The sequence below is a fragment of the Arctopsyche grandis genome, chromosome 4 (assembly GCF_051622035.1).
Source record: "Arctopsyche grandis isolate Sample6627 chromosome 4, ASM5162203v2, whole genome shotgun sequence".
NCBI classification, from domain to species: domain Eukaryota; kingdom Metazoa; phylum Arthropoda; class Insecta; order Trichoptera; family Hydropsychidae; genus Arctopsyche; species Arctopsyche grandis.
Genome location: NC_135358.1, coordinates 15,399,539 through 15,419,934, shown reverse-complemented (window position 1 = coordinate 15,419,934; position 20,396 = coordinate 15,399,539). Strand labels below are relative to the sequence as shown.

General features: G+C 34.6%; 2 protein-coding genes across 4 annotated transcripts in view; one reads left to right on the top strand and one right to left on the bottom strand.

Moving 5' to 3' along the window:
* Positions 1–773: 773 nt before the first annotated feature.
* On the bottom strand, positions 774–12,988 carry Hrb27C (Heterogeneous nuclear ribonucleoprotein at 27C). Of its 3 annotated transcripts, XM_077428788.1 has the most exons (9): positions 12,884–12,967; positions 8,641–8,844; positions 8,200–8,390; positions 8,037–8,119; positions 7,759–7,952; positions 7,457–7,632; positions 6,725–6,799; positions 5,942–6,105; positions 774–5,652 (listed from the first exon to the last, which is right to left on the bottom strand). In XM_077428788.1, the coding sequence occupies exons 1-9, from the start codon at positions 12,919–12,921 to the stop codon at positions 5,488–5,490; spliced, it is 1,290 nt and encodes a 429-aa protein (XP_077284914.1). In that variant the 5' UTR covers positions 12,922–12,967; the 3' UTR covers positions 774–5,487. The 3 variants fall into 3 exon arrangements, with proteins under 3 accessions (XP_077284914.1, XP_077284915.1, XP_077284916.1); XM_077428789.1 differs by lacking the exon at positions 6,725–6,799; XM_077428790.1 differs by lacking the exons at positions 774–5,652; positions 6,725–6,799 and having other exon boundaries at positions 5,759–6,105; positions 12,884–12,988.
* A 1,314-nt stretch (positions 12,989–14,302) lies between these two features.
* Positions 14,303–20,396, top strand: part of Chsy (Chondroitin sulfate synthase) — a 35,640-nt gene continuing 29,546 nt past the window's right edge. Inside the window, exon 1 of the mRNA XM_077428787.1 lies at positions 14,303–15,689. Within this exon, the coding sequence (XP_077284913.1) occupies positions 14,799–15,689 (891 nt within the window). The 5' untranslated portion in view covers positions 14,303–14,798. The remainder of the gene's footprint in view (positions 15,690–20,396) is intronic.

Sequence of the window (20,396 nt, the reverse complement as noted above, 5' to 3'; positions counted from 1 at the left end):
TAAGTGATGTTTTCGTACTCATATTGAAAGTCAGCAGAAAAAGTTTTAATTCACTTTTTGTTTTTACTTACCAGAAATAATCACTCTCCATCAAAATTCCATTGTATCTATAGATATATAATGTTTTAGGCCAACAATATTAGGAGCAATTTGCATTGTATCCGAAAACTTAATTTATTATGGACTACCGTCACCTCCCTGCTGACCGTCCAAATTAAGAATTGTAAATAAAAAATAAATATCAACCTTGATGTCAATTAAACTTTAGAAATAGATAAAATACTTATAACGCTTCAGCGAGTTGTTTGTGTCAATTGGAAAATATATACGAACCTCTTGGTAAGTGGATCACACGCCACGCAATTCTTGTAAATGTATAAATGCACAACTTTCACATTTAAAATGCATCGATTGAAAATTATGTCAAAATACGAAATTGTACATGCGTCAGTCCCAAAGAATCGTTGCTGTATAATTTAATTTTATGTTAAATTTGTAATAGTATACTTACCCTCGTGTTTATAATCTGAATGTGTGCCCATTGAATTTTTCGAATAAATAAATGTTTAACAAACAACGTGTTTTCTTAACTCACCTTTATAATTAAGCTGCAACACCACTGATGTGATGATCTTTTTTGTGTGTAACTTATAATTATTTTTATATTGAATGAGTAAATTGATACAAGAGTAAGAGAGAGGAGTGAGAGGATACATAGAGATAATATGATGGGAAATCGTTGTAATGAAATTGAAAATACGATATATTCTTTAAATTTTCCTTTTTATCTACGTTTTATAATGTTCTTACAAATAGATATATAATCCATAAGATATTTCAAATATTTGCAAGTGGTAATATTATTATTTAAACTTGTAATCATAATTCATAATTAAAGAAAGCTTATTATAAGAAACACTACTGAACCTGTATCTAATTACGATACATATAAAGGCTAAGACTAAAATTTACCCAAGAATACCTATATCAATGCAGTATCTACTAAGTATATGCTGAAAATAATTAATGTAACATGTGTACAAGTTATAATTATCAATACTTAAACTTCGCACAACAATTTTTTTTAAATTAATAATTTAAACCGTAATCAACTAATTATTTTAGGTAGTAGGACGTCCTTTTCTATCATATAATGTATATATATATGTATATGTATATAGATAATAAACGTAAACGTTAACTTATACAAGTCTATTTCAGTTTTTTGATTTGATTTGATTCTAAGACATCATGCTTGCACAACAAATTGACACATTATTAACTAGGGAGAGGCCCATTTCCAATATAGACGATCAAATCAAAAAGACAGAAACAAATGGGAGAGCTCGACCGTTACAATTAACGGTCACGTACCGCTTCAGCCCAACACATTTATTGTGTACAAACTAATATAAAGTAATTATTTTAAATTTTATCAAGTTAACCGTAATTATGTTTAATAGGTAAAACTTATTCTGTAAATATATCTTGTGTCTGTACATCAGTCGAAAATTTCCTAAAAATCGCGAGTGTAATGTACTTTCCGTTATTTTACTATATTGTTTAAGAATTAAGACTTTTAATTAAGACAAATAAATAACAACTTGCTCTAAGTATATAATTTTACCTTTAAATATCTGTGTCTGTGCATATCATATAATATAAGAGAATTTATGTATAAATTTTACTAATAACCTTTAAGAGTAAATTACCTGAATTTTGCGATTAATAATAATTGTAACATTATTTAAATCTGATTAATGTGGAAACGAATTATGTTTACATACAATAAAATAGTTGATCGTGTTAAGCACATTTTCCACATCATAATTTAAAATTACGAATACCTTTTAGTATAAATATTTGTATATATTTATATATATATACACGAGTATATATAAATATGTATCTCAGCAGAATCAGAGCTGGAGGAATGCTGAAAACTAGGCGCCAATATATAAATGCTTTCTCTGGCCTATCTTTTAATGTCATAATACAAAACGTTACCGTCAAACTACAATCTAACGGTTGTGTCAACAGATAATTAGTCAATTACGATGGTTAAATTCATTAATTAAATTTATAATCTTTCATATAGATGTATATAATATATATATATGTATAAATATACATATGTATTACACAATTTTACTTCTCAATAATTGCTTCAAAGGTCACTACACAAACATTTCTAAATCGCATAACTAAATTAATAAAACTGCATTTACTAATATGTATATTATATCAAAATGTGTTTATGGTTTGATTTTTTTTTTTAATTTAGCAATGTACAAATGCTCAAATTACCTACGACACTATAAAGACAATTATTTATGATGCAATACAGATAAATACGTGATAAACATTGATTGCATATTGACAAAAACATAAGGATAATGATAAAATAATAATAAAAAATATTTTATCAAAAAAAGGAGTATAAAGCATCAGCGGCGGTTCCAAGTCCCAGAATAGTATTGAGGCAACTCTAGTATGACAGACAAACATATCGAGTAACAATCTTACATATTTTCTACCTATTTCTTTTAAATCATCCAATAAATTTCTATACAATAAAACCATTTTGCACTCTTCTATAATCAGTAAAGATAATTTTTTTCATTACTTCTTTATATTTCAACAACTAGACTTTATTCATTTAAGTTAATAATATTAATTTTGTGAAGCACGATTTTGATGTACTTTTATTGTACAATTTTACTTTCTCTCACATAATATGATTGTATAATACAGTTTGAACCAAATTAGCTCCTAAAAATCCATTTGGATAAGGCATCATAAATTATGTATATCCAAATCATGCCAGCAATAAAATACATTATATTAAAATAAAATGCTCTTCGCTAGAATAATATTAACAAAAAAATATCAACAATTTTAATTCGAAAGGCTTAGCAGAAGTCTCCTCCGCGAACATAAAACCATACTTGCACTAAGAGATCACATGATAATTTAAAATTTGAACGAGGATAATGCAATAATAAAAATAAATCGTTTTATATTAAAATATGTATATATAATGACTGGAATATAATAACTCTCAGACACATAAAATGAAGAAGGATCTTCACAAGTCACACAAGATTTACTCTAGATGTTAAATGCTTCTCCCCCAATTATTAACCTAATCTTTCACTCCTAATGACGTAGCAATTACAGATGTAAGAATTAAAAGTTAATAAGGTACCTCAATTTGTTTTAAATCGATAAATTACATATACATATATAGTTGAATATAGATATAAGATCACAACAAAGTAAATAAAGTAAACTATTTTATAACAAATATGCCGGGGAGTGCAGATTTCTCAAATGCGACCAATCAAATTCACAAGGCAGCCATTGTTTATCAAATGTTAAATTACTTAGAAAACCTTACATAGCCCCTTAAACCTAACTGTAAGAATAACAAACAAATTACCTATGTCGTAAAAAACAAGGAACATTTTGTGTCCATACTCACTAGTAATAATTATAGAAGCTTAACCAAGCAAGCAATATACAAATTATCAATGACAAACACTTAATTGGCAATATGTATTTAAGGAAGAGCTATATAACTGATTATTATCTCCATTAATTATATCACTATTTACTAAATGACTCTGATTGACGCATTTTGAAATCTGATCCCATCCCATATTCCTTAGCTCCTTAAAATCTTTATACAAATTTCCTATACTTGGTGTAAGTTTGTTAAAATAGTAGATAAATATTGTAGGCGATATACAATTACCAATTTTATATATTTCTTTTCTCACTTGTTTGTAGATTAGGTTAAGTTACAAAGTATTTTTATGCTATTTAAACATATTTTATCATAATGCTTATGCAACTTGAGCGTGTGAGGCTTAAAATTAGTTAACTTATGTTTGCCTGTCAAATTGATACATACGATATATATAAATAAAGAAAAGTAACAAATTCCTCTGTAATAATTAAAATACCTGATGAATTTACAATTAAAGCATAAATTTAATCCTAATCAGTTCTAGTCTAGGGATATATAACCGAGAATCTAATATTTATATCTTAAATGTAGGATTTAATGTCAAAACTAAGGAGGTTAAAATGTCTGTCATAAGACAAAAAAATAAAGTCCATTTAGAGTTGCCTCAGTAAATCTGGAAACCGTCTGTCATACACGCGCACACTGAACTAACGCAAGAGAAAAAATTAAAACAAATACAACCCGAGCCACAAATGCAATCCGCATCACTAATTAAATGCCAATATGCAGCTTGCAATAACTACAGGTTTCACAAAACCATCCAAAAGTGTAAACCAATAATAAAAAAATATGATATAAAATAATATATCAACCAATCATCAAGCCCAATTGTATTGATTCGCTCATTTACCATTTTCCATTTGCCAGCCTTTTCACATATGTAATTATGTGTCGTTTCATAAAATAATATTTACCATAAAAAAAATTATAACACTTTGAGGTGAAGAAAAAACTCATTCGAAAAAACATCTGTTTTCTACGTGTGATTGTGATTTTAATTTCGGATGTATTGGAAATGCAAGCCCCAAGCCTTGGAAAATAACACAAGTTCAGTAAAATTGAGGCCATCTATCATCACAACCAACTGAAAAATCCAACTGAAGGAAACAAGCTAAATGCAACTATTTAAAGTGATTAATATATGTATCTTAACGAGTAATATTACTGCAATATTTTATGTGGAGTGCTCATTAAACATTATATGTTAAAATTCGTGTGTGAGGCATCCTATATGAATTGGATTGGACATGATTCATCATTCCAAGATTGTTTGTGTAGTCGTAATTTCCAGTCAAAAGCCAAGTATAACCAGAAACAAGCTGACTACCGAAATGATACTGGCGAAAGGTGTTCGACTTAAGGCCCGACTTTAAACAAGACATTCGAGATTGGTAGATGTTCCTTTCGGAAACCATGCTCTGCGAATCAGACAGCGGTATTACATTCATGTTATAATCGGCGTGATAGAGAGGATCCGAAGGAAAAACAGCCGGATTGTACGCAATTAAAGGATAACTTTCATTCTGTGAGATTGTGTACTTGGTGTCAGAAGCATGGTAATCATTTTGAAGTGCATTAGTATCGCTATTTCGATAATTTGAACCTGCAAAGGTGGATAGAGAATTGGACATATCAAGTTGAAAGTTCACAGCAGAGTGTCTCACAATTTCCCCAGGTGACAAGGAGTAAACACAATCGGATTTATTGCGTACAGAATCCACGACACATTTAAAATTCGCATCTGAAACATCGTATTGGCTATCTGATTCGACGGATACAGTAGAGTCCTCTGAATGGTAGTGAGAAGAAGTAACGGTGAGTGGCCGGCTAGAAACTAAATTACTGTCTGCTGTATCGATGGACAATAAATTGATATTGGAATTGTGTTGTATTGATGAAGTTGAGAGGGCAATTGGGCAATGGGGTGCAGAATTTCACTTATGGTGATGTGGCGGTCATGAGGCAGGCCACTCCTTGGTAAAATCGAAGTGCTTCTGTGGTGGCAACTGACCCGGCTGAGTGGTAGGTTGATGCGTTGGATGTGCAACACCTGCTGAATATCCACCTTCGCCAGCTGAGCCATATGCTGATCGTGGAGGCACTCCACCGTATGATGAGCTCTGATAAATAGTGTATTGTGTTATCTATTGATTACAATAAAGTAATACTAAACGTTAAAATTAAGGAACTTATATTGGAATTCAGTTGTATAGGCAAAAAAATTTCGATTAACTAGAAAAGTCATATATTATAATTAAAGCATTACATCCCACAAAATTCCGTATTCATTCATAATTTTTTATAAATATAAATATAATATTCTGAATAATAAACAGTAAATTATCATATGTAGCTCATTAAATACAAGTAAAATATTCTTTAGTCAATGAAAGAATTTAATTGATTAACCTGATCTTGCTGTTGGTATTGTGGTGGATATTGTTGATACGCTGCATAGTCCTGAGTAGGCTTTCCACCGCCGCCTACGCCACCGCCCACTCCTGCGCCACCTCCCAGGGAGCCCGGTGCTCCTGAACCACCACCCCCGCTACCTCCACGCCCATACATTTCACCTGCAACGGAAACACACACAATTGGAAAACATTACATTTATCCATTCTCCTCATTCACCTCTCACAGACCACAAACTTTCAAAGCAAAATTTCACTAATTCTATCTTATTTCGGTTAGTATAATGGTGCTGTTAGATATCAATCAAGTATTATAACAATCTGAAAAATTAAACGTGTGTGCAATCTTGGAACAATGAAGCTACTATACGATCCCACTATAATCTATACCTTTTCTGAAGCAAAATGATACATGTTTAGAACCACTGATGAATATCCCATGTTATCAAATCACACATCTTTTTTCTGACCGAAGGTTGTCCAAATTGGCTTAACTATAGTTTAATTATTATTTAAATATAAATCAGTCTAGTAATTTATACTAATTATGAAAACTACATAATCAAAAAAACCACTATGTACACCAAGTATAATTTAGTCAAACATCAAAATAACATGAAGAAAAAAAGGAAAAATTATCAGACTAGTTTGATTTTTCGAATAAAACTAATATCACCACTTTTTACTTTTTTCACTAGTAAAAAAAAGAATCATCGCTTCACTTTTGAAACATATTAATATGTGAAGCTTTAATGTTACTAGTTCTAAACGGGATACAAACCAGATCCTGTTGAAGTTGAATTCTGCGGCATATTCCAGTTATTCCAAGTCCCTCCACCTGAGGCGCCTGCTGGACCTAAGCCACGATATGTTGCTGATTAACCATTCCTCTCTTTATAAACTTTAAAACGTCACTAGCAACTCCCAGATGCTGAATACTTAATTAATTCATACGTTCCATACACACTTAACTAATAAATAAATAACTATGTACAACGTTGAAACTGAAATAAGTGAAATTTACACCTAAAAATACCTTACAAATATATCAATAATGCATAGTTGGAAATTGGTTCTTCAAATTATTTACTTCAAAGTCATGTTCAATTTACCACATATTAATCCTTTTACACACATGCTTTAGATCTTAAAAGTGATGATGAGCAGTAAAAATAAGCAAAAATAAAAACAGAGATTTTTTTTCATTGGAGCATTCTAAAATGTTTAACAAGATATAAAACAATCTCTCAGTATACAAAGTGTGACAAACTATTCAAATATCAATAAATACACAACACCTAAATTCACACATTCAATTCAAAATAATTTTAAAGAAAATGGTGAATAAAAAAATTTGCTGAAAATCTAAAGTTAACTAGCATGTGTAATATAAATGTATTTAAAAGATAGTGTCACATTGATAATATTGACACAAAATTCAATTTTCTACCATTATCCAAATATGCAGACATAATAAAAATATACTAAAATAAACACATAAAATTTCACTTACCATAGCTGCCATACCCCTGAGTTTGAGGGGGATGCTGTTGATAGTTATTTCCCCATTGTGGCGGCGGCCCTTGAGGTCCCGGTGGAGCGCCCCAACCCTGATAGGATCCGGGCCCACTCGGAGTTCCGTACCCAGCATACGATCCCTGTCCAGGGCTAGTGCCCCAACCCTGGTAACTGTAATTACAAAAACATGAGTAAGTATATAGACATAATCAAGTAAGCTGAGTCAAGAAAAAAAATTATTAAGCAAAATGAAAGGTTTAAGAGCCTGAAATCAATTAAGTAAAGGTGGATAACAACCTATGCATGATGTTAGGTCCAGCCATGGGCATGTTGAGGGGAGGTCCACCCATCTGTCCATTGTGGCTCTGCATCATCGAAATCGGAGCACCAGCTGGTGGACCCCATTGGCCTCCATCAGCAGCACCCCCACCACTGCCCATTTTGCCCCCTGCACCAGATCCATCGCGTGGCTCCGCTCGCTTGATCTCCACCTATAAAATCAACAAAATTGTTAAAATTTGAACACTTCACCACATATAAGAGGTATCAGCAATTCCAAAAAACTAAATTATTACCTGTTTTCCTTTTAGATTTATATAGTGTTCCTGGGTAACACGCTCAACAGACAATTCATCTTCAAATGAAAGAAATCCAAAGCCTTGAAAAGTAAAATGCCTGATTAAAACACTGAAAATTTGATTGAAAATGTAAGCAAAGCCATATATCCAAAATAAAAACCTCTTGATTTCTTCTTCTCTTGATCATACATGATGACGACCTCCATAACCTTTCCATAGCGGCAGAAGAAAACCCTCAGATCAGTTTCGGTCACGTTGGATGGTAGACCACCAAGGAAAACCTTGGGATAACCACCACCCCGCTTTGGTTTTTGTAAAGTGCGCGGATTGCATGGTTTGGGATCAATGGTCCTAAAGTAATAAAAATAATGTTTTTAAAATGATATACATGTGTATCACAATTATTTTAAATCGATTCACATTTTATTTAATATTCAAGTGTATCACACCAAATAATATAGTAGACGACATTTGTCCAACTCCACAATCTTACTGGTGAGAAGTATGATTTACCACAAACATGAACGCCTCCAAATAATCCATATTTGGACACTGCCTGGATGTGGACCATTCACGTAAAATGATTCGCAAAAATTCTTACCTTCCATCCAAAGTGTGCGGTCCGTTGGTCAAGACTACGTTCACAACAGATGGTTCAGCATAGGTGACAAATCCAAAGCCCCTGGACCTTCCTGAATCATTATTTTTCATTACAACACAATCTATAACTTCCCCATAACGGGAGAAGTAGTGTTGCAAGTTTTCTTGAGTTGTCTCCCATGACAGCCCACCAACAAACAGTTTTCTATAAATTAAAATAAAAAAATATTGTTTGAAATTTTTGTGCTATATACAAAACAAACATGAATCTCATATCATAAATATACAAAGTCATCATTAATAATTTCTTTGTTTTATGATTTCATTGGAGATGCACGAGTCATATGTGAAAATCAAAAGAATGCTTCAATTCAAAACATTTCATGTTGATCTTAAGATCAATCCATTTCGTCGGCGGAATAATTTTAAAACATGATATGGAAACGTTTTACAAAAACTGTTAATATCACCTGATTTAAAAAGTTTACATTTCATTTTTTAATTTTTAATAATTCATGATGGGTACTTCAATATAATTTATAAAAACAAAAGTGAATTTTGAATATTGAAATTTTATTTTCGATCATTTATTTCTTACAATGAGACAATTTAAAAGGTTAATTGAGATTACCTAGCACACAAAACCCTTCATTAGAAGAATTGGGAGAAAACGTTTAAAATTATATTGTCATTAAAACTACATCAATTCTATTTCGTGAGTCTTGAAAATGACACCAGAACCATATTCATTTAATATTGAAACAGATCCAATTGAAATTGAACATCAGATATCAGCCTTATGTCAAATGTGATGATAAAATGTTCACACTCTTACATCATGGGATGACCTTTAACCTAGGAACGAATTTAATAGGGTCACAGCATGCATCGGCATCAAAGACTTCCTACAACCCTGAAAGAACTTGTTTCAACACTTGTAAAAGTTATTGTGAGTTTTTATATCTGTGGCTTTCATCTGACTGGCGAATAGATCCATATTAGTAAAAAAAAAAAAAAAAAAAAAAAAAAAAAAACCCCGCAATTTGGAGGCACACTTCATTAATCTCTGAATTCTGCTAAATATGATTCAAGTTCATTGTTCCTCGACGTCATAGTTAAACATAACTACAGCAAGAACCTCAACAAACATGCGAAACGGAAAACAAAATAATTTTCAAAATGGACGAGCCTGGTCACCAATCAATACCAACCGAATTGCTAATGTTTGGAAACAGTTGATCAGGACGTCATTTTTCGATCAAAATATCCTAGTCTTCGAAATTGAAACTATGATTAATATTCAGTCTATAAATTTTAGTCCGTCCACTTCAGGAAGACATCTGGGTAAAGCGTACATGCTGTTACTTACACCCCCTCTCGACCTGCAAACCCTTAACGATGACCAATAGCAATTCACTTCAGTGTCACATTGCATTTAAGTCAAACAGTACAACACTGTACGTAAATCGATAGAATTTTACTTTTATATTTCGTTATAGTTCTTGCATTGAAACTGAATGAAATGAAATTTCGAAAACAAGAGATGAAAACTAATTCGATGAAGATTGTGAAAGTGATGGAGATTTAGGTATCCATCTGTTACAATGCTCTATTCGATCAAAATTTACAAAATGCGCAAGTATTGATTTATTTATGGAATACATAGATTTTTTTTTATAACTTAAAGGCATCATTAGACGCAATTGATGTACATAGCCCCTGAGTGCAGCTAGCATTGAATGTTACATTTTCAATCTTTTTGTATGGGACGAAAGCGGGTCTACTCTGTAAGATTGATCCTCGTTTGACCGAAACGGATTTTATAAATTTCTCAACTGCTTGAACAGGAGTGTTCAATGTTTTTTGTATATATTTACAAACTCCCATTGAAGCAGACGAGAAGTCAAAAAAATCCATTTCAGTCAAACGAGGATCAGTCGAACCGAGCGTACCAGGACAAAAGCAGACTCTATGAGCTGCAGACCTATAAGATGTGGATAAACAAAAGGGAGGGACGGCTGAGAATCTCATGAATGACGCGTAGAACCAATGCAGAGGTGCTAGCCCTGATGGAAAACCATATTGAAGTGCGCAACAATGTGCATAAGCGCAAATTAGATTATCTTGGACATGCGGTGCGGAACCAGAAATAAGATCTCCTGCGCCTAGTAATCCAGGGAAAGAGGGCAAGCCAACGCAGTCAGGGGCTGAATCTCGGTTGAAGAATCTTCGGCAGTGGTTTGGCCTTAGCACCCGAGCGCTGTTTAGAGTCGTGGACAAAGTATAGATAAGAGTTCTAGGAGGACAAGGCACATGAAGATCGATTTTTTAATGGTGGAAATTTATGTTTTAAGACGAAATTATTGTCAACGTCATGTTATGGACGGCAAAACTAAGTGATATTTTTGAAAACCTATATTGTAGTTCGTATACCTAGGAGCAATAATCAATATGGATGTCAGTTCTGAAATGGAGATGAGAAGGATCGAAACAGCAAGAAATGACTTTGGCAACATGAAATAGATGTTTTGTGTTGTCGAAGGTCGTCTATAAAAATGGCGCTTTCGAATTCATGTACGGATACAAAATATGAATGCGGCAAGCCTGAACACGATAGAGTCCTTTGAAATGTAGTGTTACCAGAGGATGTTAAAGATATCATGGAAGGAGCATGTAACGAACGAAACAGTCCTCCAGCTTCTTTACAAAAAGAGAGCTTATTGACACGGTAAAGTGCTGTAAAATGGAACATTTTGGCCACGTTATTCACAACCTCAAATATCGCCTTCTACAAACAATCATAGAGGGGAAAATAGAAGGCAAATGGCCAAGAAGCTCTCTTGGCTCCGAAACATCAGGTCATGGATGGGACTTGGACACGAAAATGCATACATATTCGGCATCAGAAGAATATTGTAGTCGATAAGAAACAAAGAAATGGTTTTACGTTCTTACAATATTCATCGAATTTTACCAACGAGGCGGCATGTACCCTTTGACTGATGTCTTCACACAGCGGATGAAGTATGATGATGTAGTTTATTATATTAAAGCCCAGTAAGATGGAACATTTTGGCCACGTTATTCGCAACCCCAAATATCGCCTTCTACAAATAATCATAGCGGGGGAAAATAGAAGGCAAACGGTGAAGTTCTCTCGGCTCCGGAACATCAGGTCATCAGGACTCGGACTCGAAAAATTGTTTAGGCTTGCCCACGGTAGTCGCCTACATCCGAATACAAATTCGGAATAAGAAGAGTATTGTATAGTTGATAAGAAACAAAGAAATAGTTTAGACGACTGATGTCTTCACACAGCGGTCGAAGTATGGGTGGTGGAGTTTTTATTAAATATGGTAAAAATTCTGCCAGATGTCTGAAAATGAAACATTTTACGAATCGCTTTCTAGCGACTCGCCACATATGGAGAAGTGATCGAGCTTGCATATGTTGGATTTAACCTTAAATCCGACATGGAATAAAAAGACGTCGGGTTCCAAATCCAGTTGAGCAGTATCGATTTTTGAAAAATATGTACATAACACCTTTCGAGGAGCGGGGGGTGTAAACAGTTATTGTTTTGCGAATTTTGAGGAACACGTGATTCGTTACGTCAACACGCTTATGCAGAGAAAGAGAAATTGGTCTGCACGTGTGATCCTCGGTGGAAAGGAGACGCTAGCGAGGGGGGCACGGGAAAGGATTTGTGGAAAGGTCGAAGGGGCATTTGGGAAAGGGCGCGCGCGCCCCTCGCCTCTCCCCGCGCCACGCGTCCCCTGGTCAATAACCTCGCATATGGAAGCGATCCTCGCATATGGCGGGCCCAGCCGAGCGGCATTCTCGGCGTAGGGCGCCTCGAAACAGGCCAGGGGCCATTATTATGGGGGTAGAATATGCAAGTGAAGGGCGCGGCCCGGTCCGTTTGCCGGCGGCGGCGGCGGCCATCAACCGAAGCCGGCGCGTTGCCGATGCCGATGCCGATGCCAAAGCCAAAGTCAAAGCCGTTGCGGGGTTCCGCCCCCCACGCAAAGCCGCCCCCGGCCGCGTCTCGCCCCCTTCGCTTCGAATCCGGCGAGGGCCCCCGGAGCCTCCGCCCCCGAATGCGTTGACACGTCCGCGAGTGTCAGCGCCGGTTCTGGCGGCCGGCGACGCGCCGAAACGTGGGAGCCTCGAGGGGCCCCCGGGGGCGCAGCGCCCTCTCTCCTTCCTCATCGCCCCTCCTGGGTCTCCGCCCTCCGACTCACCCCTTCTCGTCGTCGTCCATTTCTTGAGTCATCCGCATCCCCGGGCGGTTGGAGCGGCAGCCGCACCGACCGCTATGGCAGAACAACTACATCCGGACCGACAGTACCGCGTGCCCAAACCGCGCACTTCGCTTTCGCCGATTGCATTATTTCGACTTTCTAATGATTGGATTTCGTTACTAAAATTATAATATTATTTTTGAAATTGTTGAAGTTTCGATTTTGGGGCTCAATCGATATTTAAAGTAAATTGTGTTTAATTCGATTGCAAGCGGTCGACGGCCGCAACTGTCGCCGGCTATGGCCGCAATCATTCATAAATGCGAATCGCTTCGATTTTTTCTTGTTTTCGCTGTAATGCCTAGTTTGATTGTAAAAAATAGTCTGATCTTATAATTTGTTCGTTCAATATTAAATTATTCACTTGTAAACCTAATTTTTCAAAAAAAAATATATTTTTAAAACTGACATATTACTAAAACCGATATATTTCAAATGTCCATTCATTTTTCTTATAAAAACTTATTTTAACGCCTTATTGTATTTAAATACAAAATTGGTTACCTAAGAATGTTTTTAAAAGTTTACACTAAAACTAAACTAAACAATGATAAATTATGATTATTTAAAAAAATGTAAACGGAATAAAAATGATTATTTTAAAAAATGTAAACGGAAAGGAAATAAATAGTAAAAATTTCTCATTTAATGGCAGTATTTATTTTTATAGATTTAATTTAATTTTATATATACACATATATGTATTATATTCACGTTCGAGTTAAATAATATGGACTATGTCAATCATCACTTTGCTCAAAATGTGTGAATATTAGGAATAAAAAAATAAATATTTTAATTTTGTTTAGTCGCATATGGCTCATGACCTATTTTCTATGATGTTAAATTTACGAACACACGTACGAAATAAAGCATTTTGCAAATTCTCTTCACTGTTTGTTTTGCACATTGTGAACAGTAAAATTTCAGAGAATAAAAATATTACACCTCGAAAACAAATTCATCGAAATATTTTTCACGCATAATCTTTAATAATAATTAATCCTTTTACAAATACTTAAAATGAACGAATATTAGCAGAATAATGTTTTCTATTGCTATTAATTGATGTTATCGTAAATTAGATTTTTTAAATGAGATTATCTGGTCTCATTTTTTCATTATTAATAATTTAATTATTTTTTTTATTCACATTATTACTTGCAGGTAAAATTTTACGCAAGGGCTAACGGTGTAACCGACACATTTTTTGACAATATTTTTCGTGTTGTGCATTATTGCTATCCTTATCGTTTAGTATGACACTACCTATAGAAAAAGTGAGACGGATATATTTTAGTATACTCCGACACCGCACAAAAGTTGAAGATAGTGGAACTTGAGATGAATTTAGAACTTGGCCAGTTGTCGGTATGAATTTGACCGGGTTTGACGTGTTTTGTGTTGTGTGTAAATCCAATGTCAATGCAACTAGTTGTCAAAATGCCATTTTATAAACATCGTTTCATATTTTTTTACTCGAACTGCTATTTATCTTTCGAGTACGACTAAAAATACTCTAATTTTTGGGTAATCACCGCCGCGATAACGAATTTGTGCCAAAATTCTTTATTATAATAATTGTCGTACATTTTTGTTTTCTTCTCGTAGCTCTAGTGTGTGATGCACATCGTGTGCAATTATAATTTTACACGTGAATATATCGAATTTCTAAAATAGCAACTCTTCATAAATAAGCTTCTTCACGTAGCAAGCCGGCGAGTCTTTCTAGTCATGGAATTTCGAAGACGTTCCTAATATGATATACTTTCTGCTCGATTCTGCGATGAGATACCAACTTCCAGTATGGTATTAATCTCTCGAATATCATGACAATTCTCATTGACGACCAAGCATGGTATGTTACCAAACGGTTCAGTGGAAATCGTGTGCCATTTATAATGAAAGTTCTCTAGCAAATGATAGAATTAGTGTCAAAATGGCGAGGAGAAAAAGGAATTTCCACCTGATAGCAGGATTAATAGTCGGACTGTTACTGGGATATCTAGTCAAAATTTGTCTCAAAAGTGTATTCATAAATAGCAGGATGTTGGACGCGAGCAAATGTCCGGGAAGCGACAGGAGGTCGGAAGCGTTTTATAAAAACCAAGAACCAACCATAGTAGAACCACTAAAAGTCATTGGATTGCTGGACAACGGCGAAACTATCCACAATTCTCGACGATCCCTTCTATTTGTTGGGGTTATGACCGCTGACAAATACTTGAAAACGAGAGCTGCAGCAGTTTATAGGACTTGGGGTAAAGAATTGCCAGGTCGCATGGCGTTCTTCAGCTCTGGCTATTCAAAAAGTTCCTATTTACCCTTGGTCCCACTACAGGGAGTTGACGATAGCTACCCGCCTCAGAAGAAGTCCTTTATGATGCTCTTGTACATGCATGACAATTTCGTCGATAGGTTTGAGTGGTTTTTGAGGGCAGACGACGACGTCTACATAAAAGCCGACAAGTTGGAGAATTTACTAAGATCTGTGGATAGTAGGAAACCCCAGTTTATAGGTCAAGCTGGTAGGGGGAATAACGAGGAATTTGGATCGTTGTCTTTGGAATATGATGAAAACTTCTGTATGGGAGGACCAGGGGTCATTCTCAGCAGGGAGACTCTGAAAAGGATAGCGCCTCACATCAAAGAATGCCTCAAGAGTTTATATACGACCCACGAGGATGTGGAGCTGGGACGCTGCGTGCAAAAATTTGCAGGCGTTCCATGCACTTGGAGCTATGAGGTATACTTTTTGCAAATATTTTAGCTAAATATTGTCGAAGGCCATCTATGAAAAAAAATATAAGAAAAATGCCATTTACGTCGTTGACAAGTATCATTGTTTAATTTTAGACTATGTATTATGAAAAAAAATTCCGAAGTAAGTATGAATGTTTGTATAAGTGTGGAAACACATCCGTATATTGATTCAAATCTAGTTTTTGTCCACGGTTGGTTGTAGTCCAAAGTTTTTCATCCATATACATATACATACAAATATGCTGATTTTGAACAGTTAAGATTTGGTTTCAATTCATTACGAAAAAGCATACTTGTAATACATTTAATTGCCAATTAACGTTGATATTCGTATAATACGAATAATGTATTTTTTACTTCAGTTTGATTGAACTAGCGCCGCTTAACTGACTACGTGAGTTCATATGAACTTTTACTAATTGTTCGTAATTACCACACCATAAAACTGTTATTTAATGGTCTGAGAATATTTAACGATTCAACCAATATTAGACCCGCCATTTGTAGTACATCAATGATTATAGACGATAATCATGTAGACATCGAAAAGTTCCTTGTAAGGATAAATCAACGACTTGTTTGGTTTTTCGAATGTCCTTGTCATATCCGACGTATCCTTATTTGCCGAGAGGCAATTGAGTCCGTGTCCAATTTCTTACGATTCCTGCTGTTTAATTGGGTCGGCATTGAAGGTCCCCAGAAGCGCCGGATCCGCACCATCATCATCATCATCTGCCGTTCTGCCCACTAGGAATCGGATCGAGTGAAAACGCGAGCCGGGGAGAAAATTGTATTTAAATTGGATCGGCAGGACGCTACTCGTAGAAGGCGATCCACTTGCTACTAGGATAGGAAATGGTCCATTATATCTCGAGAGACGTGACAATGCCAAGACGAGTATGTGCAACCGCTCCCGAATGCCTTCTAGACTTGGGGCTGTTTCGGAGCTCGTGCCTATTCAAATTGGCAAATTGAGGATTATTACCCTTAAGAAGATCTGCGTATGCTTTTTGCCATCATCGTTGGAGCAAATGTCTAAACACGTACTATTCTATTGTAACAATTTGCGTGATACGTATCTTGTATAAAAGAGAAGACGCTATACCTAATACTAACACTCTCGTCATTTCTAAATGATATACATATTTATCTTTGAGTTTTTTTTACTTATTTGTGTGAATCACTCTCGTATCTTATTTGAGTTTTACTTACTTTTATTTATGTACACACTTCAATTAAATTCAGAGGCTACCAACTTATTTAGCCCACCTCACCCTTTTTTGATAAGAAACTACTCAACGCCTCCTTAGAAATATACCTTATTTAAGTGAACAAACTTAGTTTTGAATCCATAATCCTGGATAGAATAATAATGAAGGTATGTATTACATATCTGCTTTTACAGCCAGAACTACTAGTACCTATTTTTTAATACAAATTTAAATTCCTAATTTGTGGTTAATTATACCAGTTCTTCTTGTAACGTAAAGAATCTTTTGTTTTTGTACTTAGAAAAGGGTCCAGAATCCAATCGGCTATATTTATTTTAAGAAAATCTTCAAATAGTTTATCAAAGTCAGAATTAAGAATCTCCAAGTGCTGACAATAGATAATTCAGTATTTGTTATGTTTTTAAATTAGCAAATTGTGTAAAATCCCCTCAAACTAAGCTATGTACAAAATCAGTTTTGCCATGAACGCAGAAATAACAGTTTTTTTTATTAAATTCAATTAATCGCGTTGGAGTTTCAGATTTGATGAATTAAATTTGTTATATATAAGTCTGTCAAATAAGCAATGTCATTTTTTTTCATCGTTATTTTTTAATAACTCCAACATTGACTCAAAACAGTTTATAAAACCGATCCAAACAGACACCTTTTTTGGCCAACGAACTTCTGTATAAGCAGCAAGCGGTCGAATTCTTCGCAATTTTCAATACAAAGCTGTCCAAATAATCTCACATTCAATTGATTATAATATTATTGATTGCTTGAATCGTATAATGTAAAGACCTATGCAGTAATTCACTCAGATTTTTGGCAACAGCAAAGTATGTAAGTACTGATGATGATTGGGCGGTAGCGCCTACTTTGGGAATCACTTAAATAAATGTCATATTTCATCTACATATATTGTCATATTGTCATAAATGGCATCTATGTACATACATATATTGAATGTACATACATACACATATTCAATGTGAAGTCGATGGCCTTTTGGCATGACTATTTTTAAAATACATACATGTCTAGCCTCACGGTACCTAAGCATTGATTACGTATACCAGGTTGTGTTTACAGTCGATAAATTCAGTTTTCACATTTCTAAATTTATCATTCTCGATTTTTTTGAAAAAGATAATTATGTTTCGTCTAAACTTGCATATCTACCGATAGACCTAAATTCATTGAGCAAATATTTAAGGTTCAATAAAATAAGCATCGATCCTAACCTTATCAAAATGGCGTTGATGTCACGGTTATCTGTTGTTTTTTTATGTATTTGGTTTTTCCTAGTTTATTTCATACGAATTTAATTCATTTTTTTTCCTATGTTTTTTTTGTGTCTGATATATTTTACATGTAATCGGTGACTCGAGTTGTTTCCAGCAAGTAAATTGTGAAGCAAGCGATGTCTAAATTTAAATAAACAAAGTTTTTTTTATGACTTCTTCTTTAAAAGAAACTCACGACTTCATATTTGCTATTATCTGTGTTTGAATTAGTGATCGACAACTACATAATTGACATAGGTTTCGTAAACGTGTGGCAGTAATGGTTCAAATTATGTATATAATAATATTCATTTTACATACCTTTTAAACCACAGTTTAATAAATGTTTAATACACAGTTTAATACATGAAATCAATAAATAGACACTAGTGAACAAATTAGCATATTGAAATGATCACGCCATTGTACGCGCTAATCTTATCTCCTCATGTATTTTGGCTAGCTTATGTTGATGGGTATTAGTTTTCTTTTAATCGAATATTTGCATTATTGTGTTTGGTTTAACTGTCAAATGGTCAGCTCAAAAGTAACCGAATCGTGTGACCGCATTTTTAACGAACCGTTAATGGCCGACCGAATCTTGAACTTGGTAGACAATTTTGTGGCACGCTTGGAATCAGAAGGCCTTCCAATTGCCAAATCAATCTTCTATGTAAGACCAGGATGCAGGATGTCCCATACATACGAGAATAATCTTTTACGATGAAATGTAGGTCACGACGATTCGTCGTTAAGCCGATTGAGTGGGTACGATTTACAGTTTCATCTTTGATGAAACACATCGATTGTTTACGGAATAAGTAATGCATTAATTTCTTCGTGGGTTACATTTTTTTGAACCGCAATGAAGTTTTTATTAGTATTTGTGTTCCATTGGAGCGATATCGTATTGCTTGCAATACATACCGAATACGATGAAACCAACAAAGTGTATTTTGCACATTATCGACCAACACTCTTTTTATGAGTGTATGTTTGTAGGCTTAAAGTATGCAGCTTAAAACATTTTTGAAGGTCGTGTAAATTGAAATTGAAATTTAAAATCACACGAATATTTGGTTCGGTGATAATTCCGCAAAAATCGATCTCGCAGACGTCACTAAAATCTCGATCATGGAACATCTGGCACCCGAAATTTTCATCCATAGAGAATTACCCACACGAACTATCATACTAACGAGAACTCGAGTTCCAGATTATTCGATATTCGCGATTTTCGTAGCAACGATTGTTGTGCGCGCGATCACAATGTGCGAAATAATCCGTTTACCGAATATTTGTTGCACTTCTTAAGATGGTCAGGCTCCAAAATATCAATTTGTACACTTTTAAGGTCTGTTCATACCTATCCGGCACAAACCGGCAGCAGCAGGTATCCTGCAAGTACAGACAGTATTCTTTGGTACATCTTACATATATATGGACGCATTCATACTCCATTCATGCATTCATACGCGTCCATATAGAATGTACCAAAGAATACAGTCCGTACTTGCATGATACCTGCTGCTGCCGGTTTGTGCTGGATAGGTATGAACAGACCTCTATTCGTAAACGTTCTGTCGCGTGAAAATTATGTCGGCGAGCGTTTTGTCCTTGAACATTTTGTCGTGGAACTGTATTCAAATATTTGTCATAGATATTATATGTATTTAGCATTGAAAAGTAAAGATTTAATTTGAAAATTAGATCTACCTGTATTTCAAGTTACATGATTGTCAGCGGAAGAGAAGAAATGGGCTTAAAATTTCAAGTCTTGAATTACGGTCACTCTGCCGTCTAATATTTAGTTTGAATACTTTATATATAATATTTATATATTTATTTGTAAATTTGGATAATATTGTAGTAGCTTCTGTTCTGTTTACCTATGTACTTAAATTGGATCAATAGATGTTGAGCCTAACAAACTTAGGGCATTGAGCACACATACACTGTTGGGTTTCTTTCAATTTGAATAACCTTTCGCTGTCGATCGTTTATCTTCTCAATTTATATAGATATAATCTACCTGGAGGATCCTTTGAAATATTTTTTTTATTTTCATAAGACCGGTCCAGTGCCATCCGTCAGGCTTTCGATTCAAACGAATTATACGCAAAATAGAAAAACCTACCTCCTACCCTTCTTCAACACTACTTTCTCATATATGTATGTACATATATATAT